At 45.3% G+C, this 10,922-nt stretch overlaps 1 protein-coding gene across 6 annotated transcripts in view; it reads right to left on the bottom strand.

Moving 5' to 3' along the window:
* Nucleotides 1–7,741: 7,741 nt before the first annotated feature.
* Nucleotides 7,742–10,922, bottom strand: part of slc20a2 (solute carrier family 20 member 2) — a 30,039-nt gene continuing 26,858 nt past the window's right edge. For all 6 annotated transcript variants that reach the window (XM_035378659.1, XM_035378655.1, XM_035378661.1 and 3 more), the window contains exon 11: nucleotides 7,742–9,131. In XM_035378659.1, coding sequence (XP_035234550.1) covers nucleotides 8,967–9,131 — 165 coding nt within the window. In that variant the 3' untranslated portion in view covers nucleotides 7,742–8,966. The remainder of the gene's footprint in view (nucleotides 9,132–10,922) is intronic.

Raw genomic sequence — 10,922 nt, 5'->3', positions numbered from 1 at the left:
TCAGAAACAGCAATGCCAATCTCAGGTTTGTTTAAAAAAAAAAGAAAAGCACCTGGATGAAGCACCTTTTCCAAGCCTTTTGGGATTATGTTCTATGGACAGGTGAGTCAGAAGTGAAAATTAAAAAGTTATTTTAAGACACGGGACATCTCATTCCACAGCTAGTTTGGGCTGCCCAACCCTGTTCTTGGAGATTTACTGTCCCTGAGGTTTTCACTCTCACCTTAACACAGCACACCAATAAACGGCTAGAGCAGGGCTGCCCAGCCCTGTTCCTAGAAAACTACCGTCCTGTACGTTTTCACTCCTGCCCTAACACAACAGCTCATTCTACAGCTGGAGCAGGGCTGCCAAACCCTGTTCTTAGAAATCTACCGTCCTTTTGGTTTCATGTAAACCCTGATTTGGCACACCTAATTCTGCTAATCACCAACTGAACCAGATCTCTAGCCGTTGGGTGAGATGTGCTTTGTTATTTTTGGAGTGAAAACGTACAGGACGGCAGCATTCCAGGAACAAGGTTGGGCGGCCCTGGCATAGAGGGCCGTTGGCCAGTGCTGTGTGACACACAGCCTCCACTGCGAGTGCCTTTCTAGTGACGTGGCACAGGTAAAAGGTGAGCGGACAGGTAAAACCACTATTGCGGAGGTAGCATGTGAGAACTGGAAGGGTGTGTGCAATGCACGTGCACTCTCAGGAATAAGCCAAGGGCACATTGACATTCAACAAATATGAGTATATTTGTGGTGAAGAATATTTCAAATGTCGGTCAGGTATTTAATTTTAAGGCTCGTCTTAGTCCCTGCAAGGGCTTGTCAGAGGTTAATAAAAATTAATAGGCTCTCGCACTGTCCACAGTGGCTATGGAAGAGACAAGCAGTGAAAAAGCCTTAAAATCTGTAGGGACACAGAAGTCACGCAAGTCAAAGTCGTTTTAATCACTGAGAATACTGCGCATTACACTGCAGTTGTTCCTGCAGGATTTAAATCATTGGTGTGCTGCACTGCATTTCCAGCTTTACAACACTAGAGGGCACCAGCGTTGTAAAAAACTAATGTTTTTTCTCTCTACTGGATTGGTCGGAATGTTCAATAATGCTCTGGCAGGGAAGTAGTATGTTACTGAACAAAATCTTTCTCTTTTTTCCCCTCAGAAATTAAAACATTTAAAAATTAATACAACAAGTAATATAAAAATTGCATATCTATCTATGAAATAAATCAATTAAACCAGTGTGCTGGATTTAATCTAATGTGTTTTATCAATTCCAAATATAAACAAAATCTAATCTACAAATCTAAATTGTCCATATATTCTATGTTCATTGGTTCTTATAAGCTCTTTTTAATCAGTCAAGTCTTTTTAAAATGACATTTTCTGCCAGTTGAGATTTATGCCTAAACATGTGGTGTGGATTAGAATACCTGTACCAAGCTACTTGTGCTCAGCAGTTAGAAATGAGAAATTACAAAATGCTCTCTGATTTTTTTTTCCTTCTCTCAAAAATGCCAAATTTCTGACAGAAGTGCAGAAAACCCCCAGTAGACTAATAAAGTTACAAACAATGGAGACGTTCTATGATCATTTAAAATCCAGCCAGGTAAGTGCACTCTTCTGTCCATCAATCAAACATTGCAAAAGTGCTGTCAATCTGGAGGTAGAGTCTACTGGGGCATGAAATTATTTCTTCTACTGTCATTCAAACCTGATCTAATGGCTACTTTCCGAAAATTTTCTTTTAATGTGGTAAACCTCACATTAAAAGAGAAGTTATTTTTTCGGTCTTGTCCGGTCCTTTTCAAACACGAAACCCAGTTTTGTTCCCAGAGGAGACTATCACAACCCTCGGAGGTTAACCCCAACCACCAAACGCAGTAGACCTGATGTCACATCCATAACCGTCCACTCTCTGCTCGTTCAGCCACTCTCGCTGTGACGTGCCCCACACTCGGTTATAAACATAATCCTGCGCCCGCACACCGGCCGTCCGTCTCAGTGCTTCAGCGAGGGTACAGAGGTCAGAGGTCAAGTTCTCACTGCTTTCATTGTGTGGCAGCTTTCCTCCAAGCATTCCCTGCAATTTATTTTAGGGCCAATCGTCTTAAAATTCCGGCCCTCCCTCCCTCCCTCCCTCCCTTCTGGAGTAGGGAGAATTTCAACCATTCAGCCACATAATCTCGCAAAACCACAGTCTCCATCCTCAACCCCGACTCCAGCTCCATAAATACACCACGCTTCTACTGAAACTGAAACTCTCTTTTCAACACTGGGACAGTGTGGCAGAGGTAGACAGTCCAGGGGTCAGAAAGTAAATGTTTTTTTCATGTGCTTCTTCCATCCGAGAACTCAGCCAGCTGATTTCAATAATTAGTTGAAGAACTGTGCTAATTAGCAAATCCAGGTGATTGGGGGGAGAAAAAAAAAAACTAGGAAGGACTCTTACTTTCTGAACCTGGATCTTCCACCTCTGCTCTGGGGACTGTGGACCTCAGGTATAGGAGAGGCTAACCCGTTGTGATACCCCTAAACAGACCGCCATCATATATTCACATTCTGTGAGAAAATTTAACACAGGAAAAATAATCATGGTGCACGATAGAGGTATCATTCGGTAATTCCTTTTTTCAATCCTTTTTAAATCGGTTTACATTCTTCAGTGAGCTCTGACTCCACAGTTACAGCAATGTGGCATTTCTGGCGTGGATTAGCAATACACAGAACAACCACAAATTGTCCCGAATCTGAGTTATGAATACCAGTGGAGTTCCTTTTTATCTGTTGCCAGGACATCAGCACATTCAGAATCTCCGTCATGAACTACTTACTGGAAATTGTATGATAAATACATCAATAATGATCCGTTCTCTATTCACACAGGACAAGTTCTACCGGAAGAGCTCCTGTAATGTAATTTCACTCATTATGCGGGTAACTGTAGCAGAGCTTTCGTATCGGATGAAAGAATCACTGCCTTTTCACCACGGTAACTGACCTCGTCCCGGGTGTGAGTGCCATACACTGCGAGGAATGTGATTTTTCAGGGATGTGAGTGCCATTCACTGTGAAGGATGTGATATTTCAGGGATGTGAGTGCCATTCACTGTGAAGAATGTGATTTTTCAGGGATGTGAGTGCCATTCACTGTGAAGGATGTGATATTTCAGGGATGTGAGTGCCATTCACTGTGAAGAATGTGATTTTTCAGGGATGTGAGTGCCATTCACTGTGAAGGATGTGATATTTCAGGGATGTGAGTGCCATTCACTGTGAAGAATGTGATTTTTCAGGGATGTGAGTGCCATTCACTGTGAAGGATGTGATATTTCAGGGATGTGAGTGCCATTCACTGTGAAGAATGTGATTTTTCAGGGATGTGAGTGCCATTCACTGTGAAGGATGTGATATTTCAGGGATGTGAGTGCCGACACTGTGAGGGATGTGATTTTTCCTGCTACACCAGGAATTCCTGCTTTTTGGACATAACATTCCCATTCATTTTCAATGTAGATTCCTATATAATATATATAGAAAGCAGTCTCACCAAATTCAGCAACACATGCAATCCACCTCTGTATCTTCCTCTTTAGAGAGCTTTTTAGATTTTTTTTCCCCCTTCTGTAAATTGTTTTCCATGCTGGGGTGGTTGGGCGTATGGAATTTAAAAAAAAAAAAAAAAAAAAAAGATCAAATCTCCCCGACAGTCTCCCCTCAACAGCCTCCACGTTTCTCACAAGGACAAATTGAATTCAACTGAACAAATTGAATTTTACGGGGACGTCCATTCATACAGGATTAGTACGATCTAAGGTCGTCTCAGCTTGACTGAAAAACAGAAGGTGATTCAGGGTGAAATTTTTATTCTCCAGACCTGCAAAAATTATGAGGAACGATGATTCATATCGAATCAAAATCATAGATAATTGCAATTACAGGATACATTGGGGTAAAACCGGTCCAGTGCAAACAGGGCTTAAGACTGAGAGAGCAGTGAAAAACATCTGTGGTGAGACCTCCCCCCCCACCCCCCGTGCTGTGGCAGCGTGGAGAAGAAAACAATAACACAAAAAAGATAAATATTCAGAGAAATTTCCTCATTTAAGTGTGGGTTTCTTACACAAAGTGCAAGGTCATAACGCCCACTTTGCATGTAGGTACCTAGATGAGCTGACCTTTAGTTCAAAATAAAACAGTCTACACATTATACAAAATCACAAGCTGTAAAGACTATTATTGCTCAATAGAACGTTTTCCACTGCTAGAATTTCTTATATATTGATGATCTTGCAGCAGTGTCCAAAATAACTTAAGTGCAGCATAAACAATGGTGAGGTTTGAAAAGCCTGTAAAATGTGTGCAAAAGCACACCGTAGTGGTCTGGAACATAAAGATGGGAGTTTGGAAGTTAAGCAGCAGCTGACATGATATTTAGGTTCTGGAGTAAATATGAACCATGACAGGTTTTACTGCGGTCACTATGAACCAGTTAAAACGGCTAGAGTGTACAGAGAAAGAAATACGTTAGAAAGACGCAACACAAAGGAAGTAACAAATGAGACATCATTGGGGTTTTGGCATTCTTTGTAATTTTAATTCCCATAATTTAATTCTTCTAAATGCTGACAATTTTCACCAAAATTAAAGCCAAAAAAAAAACATTAAAAAAAAAAACAAAAAATAAAAATACAGTACATTATATATGCAAATCATAAGAGTTTTGTAAGTATACAGCCCAGAATTCTCAGACGATAAAAATAAAGCGACAACACAGAGCTGCAGGAGGGCAGAACGGTACGAAACTACAGAGCCGTGAGCTCAGCGTTAAGTCTACAATACGACTGAATAAAGACTATACCCATCAGATAACAACGGGACCAAGCTGTAGAGCAGTGGCTGCAGACCCTGTTTCTGGAGGGGCTACCGTCCTGCCGGTTTCAATTTCAACGCTAGCAACGCAGATCTCATTCTGCAGCTAGGTAGCGATCTCATCGAGCTGCTAATTAGTAGAATCGGGCGTGCCAAATTAGGGTTGAAATGAAAACCCACGGGACGGGTGGGTCTCCAGGACCAGGGTTGGGACCCGCTGCTGCAGAGTCACGATTCAACTTTACTGAACCCTGACGTCACAACACCAAAACCCTGGAGATGAGTTGGCTGCTAGTTGTGGAAAGACGGAACGAGATGGTTTTAGAACTGAAGTGCACACAGTTCCCCCGTGCCTGTGAGAGCATGTGTCCTACAATACCTACATCACAGGCGGTTGGCATAGATTATTATCAAGTGATTATGTTAATACTCCACCCTTCTCTGTCAGCCCAACATCTGTTTGAGACTGCTGGGAGTGCGTTAGTGAGCCAGAGAGCAATTCACCGCACCCCTACGAACATAACACACGCAGCTCCCCCTGTGGACAACACCCCACACTGCGCCAGGACCTGCTCGTTGCTATAGAAACAAACACTCAATACTAAGGTAAAAGTCCCTTCGAAAAGGACAATTGAGTATTAAGTGCGCAGTAGTATTATTGTGTCTAAGAGCAGAATACTGTACAGCCGCAATCGGAGGGGTCTCCTCCTCAGAGCACCTGGTGTAAAAGCGCAATGCAGCCAGTGGGAAACAAAATTACAAAGTGCTTCGTATAGAATTCAAAAAATAAAGACTGGTCTATCGGCAAGCGCACACAGGCTCCACACACCTGAAGACAGCCTTGTTATCAATCACTCCGGTTCAGCTCAGATATGGTAGAAAAATATAGTCAGATGGAAATTTATTATCTATTTAATATTTACTGAAATGCACCCATACATATAACTTTAGTATTAGACCGTAGTAGTGAAATGGTTCATTATTACTACAAAAAAAAAGCAAAAATGAAACTCGTTTTTTATTCTTGCACTTATCAATCGTTTTCTTTCATTGGCATCTTTAGGCAAGGGTTTGAGCTACACTACTACACGGTTACTACATAGTTACTACACAGTTGCATTGATAACACCACTGCCTACTGTATACAACACAAAGTATAAACACAGCTTTACAAGGCCATGGGAAAGATCTGTCCAAACAGGAGAGAGAATGAACATAAAGTCACAATATGAGAAACACCTGGGCTCGTGTCTGTCCATACGCTGAACAACGCACTCGTAAGGATCAAGAGAATTCACTCCTTTAACTGAGGGGGATATGAATCTGTCGGCCATCCCAGGCCATCCCTGCTGATATCACACAGGACAATGTGTCACAATGGGAGGATATGCTGATATCACATAAGACAATGTTCTAATGCGGGGATATGCTGGTATCACACAAGACAGATGTCTCATTGAGGGATATCCTGATATCATACAGGTCAGAGTCTCACTGCAGGATATCCTGACATACAGGACTGCATCTCACTGAGGGGATATACTGATATCACACACAGACGAGTTTCATTGTGGGGATATGCTGACATCAAACAGGTCAGTTTCACTGTGGGGATATGCTGACATCAAACAGGTCAGTTTCACTGTGGGGATATGTGGATATCACACACAGATCAGTTTCACTGTGGGGATATGCTGATATCACCCACAGATCAGTTTCACTATGGGGATATGCTGATATTACACAGGACCGTGTCTCATTATGGGGACATGCTGGCAGGACAGGGCCTCACCCCTCTCCAGATAACACCAATCACAACTCCTCTGCCACTACATCGCCATGGTAACCAGTCTCTCACACATCGTTACAGCACCACCTGGGGTTATGAAATGTGACGTAAATGTGTCCTTCCCCGTCTGACTCCCTAAATAAAGGAGATCCATTTCGGAGCCGGTTTTTAGCCTACAGTAAATGCCCCAGTGGAAGAACAGAGCAGAAATAACAGGCCGCAGGAAACCTCAGAAGGGAGACACGCACACGTGTACACACACACACACACACACACACACACACACACCTTCCTGTCCACAACACACCTGCACATATGGTCTACCTGTGGGGTAACACAGCTGCACACAGTCTACCTGCAGGGTAACATCTGCACCCAGTCTACCTGCGGGGTAACACACCTGCACACAGCCTACCTGTGGGGTAACACACCTGCACACAGTCTACCTGTGGGGTAACATCTGCACACAGTCTACCTGTGGGGTAACACACCTGCACACAGCCTACCTGTGGGGTAACACACCTGCACACAGCCTACCTGTGGGGTAACACACCTGCACATACAGTCTACCTGTGGGGTAACACACCTGCACATACAGTCTACCTGTGGGGTAACACACCTGCACACAGTCTACCTGTGGGGTAACACACCTGCACACAGCCTACCTGTGGAGTAACACACCTGCACACAGTCTACCTGTGGGGTAACACACCACACACTACCTGTGGGGTAACACACCTGCACACAGTCTACCTGTGGGGTAACAGACCTGCACACTCTTTCTCTGGGGTAACATCTGCACACTCTTTCTCTGGGGTAACATCTGCACACACTCTACCTGCGGGGTAACACACCTGCACACACTCTACCTGTGGGGTAACAATTACATGTACATTTTCAAACATCCAAACAGGCATGAGCACCTGCACACAGATCTCTACAAGTAATGATGATGATGAGTGCCAGCACACACACGCACGCACGCGTGCACACACACACAGACAGACACACACGCACGCACGCGTGCACACACACACCCCTCTGCAGCTCCTACATTTGGGAAGCCAGTGGTTACACTTCAAAGGCGCTTTTTTTTTTCCAGGAGCACTGGTGGCGAAACATTCTTCCGGACCTTTGGTAAAACGTTTCTTTTTAAGGGCAGAAATTGTGTTCTGTAGGGTGCAGCGTGCGTCACCTGTCTGACGCTAGCACGTTAGCACCGCTCACACCATCCCAGGGAAAACCGCACTGCATAACATGAAAGAAATGGCATCTTTCACTTAATAATGACAAGGCCCAATTCAAATATGAATTTAATAAAAACGTGAGCGTGTGCGAGTGTCAGTGTGCTGATGTCACGGTGTGTGAGAGACCAAGGACTGTCAGTCAGTCAGCGAGGCAGATGTAACAGGTCAATGCTGCCCACCCCCCCCCCCACCCTCCCTATCTTACATGCATTACTGCACAACTGCATCATGGGATGCATCGTGTGGAGACCCTCCCCAAAATGAAAAAATGGAGCCAAAAACAAAAGGATAAGAAAAAAAAAACACAGAGGAAAGTATTTACAGTAGAAATTACAGTATAATACATTATTAAAATATGAAATCCATCTTAAAACACACATAACCTCTTGCATACCTCTTTTACTGTGTATGGCAACAGAGAGCTGAAAAACTACAATTACAGTAATGCATCGCACAATCCAATTAACTCCCCCTGACCCAATGGTGTGGAGTCGTACCATTACCATTGCAACTGGCATGGAGGGCGGGGCCATCCCACAGGAGATGATGTAATATTTACAGCTGCTTCAGGGCCACTACGCTGTTCAGTACAACAGCAATAAAACTGATTAAATAAGTATGTGCATATATCATCTATATATAGCTGCAATACGTGCCATGTCTGTCAATGAATGTGCACACGTGTGTATAAACACACAACCTTGTTAACTGTATTACTTTAATTGAACCCTTTCATTTTAGTGTATACCGACTCTCACACTCTCTCTAACACTCACTCTCTCTCACACACACACACACACACACCCTAACCGTAAATGATAAATCATAACTCGCACACATACTGTTGTCTGTACAGCAGGGAGAACTGGAAGATTAAACTTATTTGGTGTGCACCGTGTTTCTTACGTAAGAGGCCGAAATAAAATAAATAACAGCCCAAAGTAAAATAAAAAAGACAGAACCCAAATATTCTGGAGGTCTTCCAGGTAGCGCGTGATCCCACACTCTCATTCTCTCTCCCCTCCGCCCCTCCCTCCCTCCCTCCCTCCCTCCTCGGGCGGGGCGTTCAGACGAAGGGCAGGATGCCGTACACGAAGACCGCCATGACGGCGGCGCTGAAGAGGCCGGCCACCGGCACGGTGACGAACCAGGCCAGGAAGATGTTCCGGAACAGCCGCCAGTCCACCCCCTTCCGGGACCGGATCCAGCCCACCGCCACCACCGAGCCCACCTGGTCACCGCGGCGACAGGGAGACACACGATCAGCAGCAGAAACGGACACGCGACACGCGCACATGTGCACACGCGCACGCACACGCGCTCACACACACACAAACAAGCACACACACATGCAAACTCACACACAAATCACACGTACAAACACACACACCACGCACATGCACACACGCACGCACACACGCACACACAGACACTGACACGCACACACAAACAAGCACACGCACATGCAAACTCACACACAAATCACACGTACAAACACACACACCGCGCACATGCACGGACACAGACACAGACACACACACACACACACACACACACACACACACAGGCGCGCACACACACACACAAACAGGCACGCGCCGGTTAGCGATGTAGCAGGTTAATGTACTGCAGTATATGAGTTACTAAGGGAGGGTAGATTATCATCATTATCAGCACAACTGCGCATTTCACTGTGCTGCAGTCCACAGCGGTGCCTCTAAGGCACAACATGGCCGCGCCAGTGCGCACTGGTGCACCGCCATTGCATAACTTCAGAGGCTCTAATGCGTAACCGTAATGGAAACGGACACATGTGCAGTGACATTTCCCAGCATGCTCTACGTTCTCCAGAGGTGAGAGCAGCAGGTGGGATGAAACGAGAGACGCCGCTGGTGGGGGGAGTCTGGGGGGGGGGGGGGGGGGGGGGGGGGGGGCAGGGGGTGTAGGAGGAGCGGTAAGCTATTTCTGGAGGAGGGGTCAAGATGTGGGTCTGGCACATAATGGGTGGGGTGTTACAGCACTGGGGACCTGTTCACAGGCTGACAGTGCTGCCACAGCATTACTGATGCATTGTGGGAGTGCTGGATTAGCACCGACAGCTGCTGGATGGGCAAATCACTGCTGATAATGTTGCTACAGCATTGCAGATATGTTGTGGGAGTGTTGGATTAGCACTGACAGCTGCTGGGTGAGAATAAACAGGCTCAGGTGCCAAGGTCGCCATTTTGGCTCCAAGCAGACTGTGCTGTGGATATGTCAATCAGCGAATCCCCTCACAGCGCTCTCTTTGGAAAGCACGCTGTGTGGAGATGAACAATCTGGGCACTGAGCTGCTTACCCTAAACCACACACACACACTTCACACCAGCTGTCAGTCAGACTACAGCATTAAAACACAACATAACTAAACCACACACACACACCTCACACCAGTTGTCAGTCAGACCACAGCATTAAAACACAACATAACTAAACCCCACACACACACACACACACACACACACCACCTGTTAGTCAGACTTCAGCATTAAACACAACATAACTAAACCACACACACACACACACACACACACACCTCACACCAGCAGTCAGCTGTCGCTACGAGGTTAAACATAACTCCCAACACAAAATTATCAGAACCATGTTAGTTCATCAGGTTTAAGTAACTGAGATAAATGGATTGATTACAAATTGCGTTTTTCTAATTTTTCAATCAGTGATGTCACTTATGCATTTTTCCCTCCAGTAGTGGCGCAGGTGTATCAACAGGTGGTCGTATTTGCTCATATTTGCAGCACCTGCTTTAGTGATGACAGAGGATCCCAAAAGAGCATTTGAACATGGGCCTCCATGTCTGTTCATCGCACAGGTGGGCTAGTGTAAATAAGCATGGCTGGGCAGTGTGTGTGTGTGTGTGTGTGTGTGTGTGTGTGCGCATGTGTGTATGCAAGTCTATGTGTGTGTGCGCATGTGTGTGCGCGTGCGCGTGTGTGTGCATGTGTGTGTGTGTGTGGCAGAGAGG

This window comes from Anguilla anguilla, chromosome 10 (genome assembly GCF_013347855.1).
Source record: "Anguilla anguilla isolate fAngAng1 chromosome 10, fAngAng1.pri, whole genome shotgun sequence".
Lineage (NCBI taxonomy): Eukaryota > Metazoa > Chordata > Actinopteri > Anguilliformes > Anguillidae > Anguilla > Anguilla anguilla.
The sequence above is the reverse complement of the archived record's forward strand: the minus strand, read 5'-3'. Positions and strand labels throughout refer to the sequence as shown.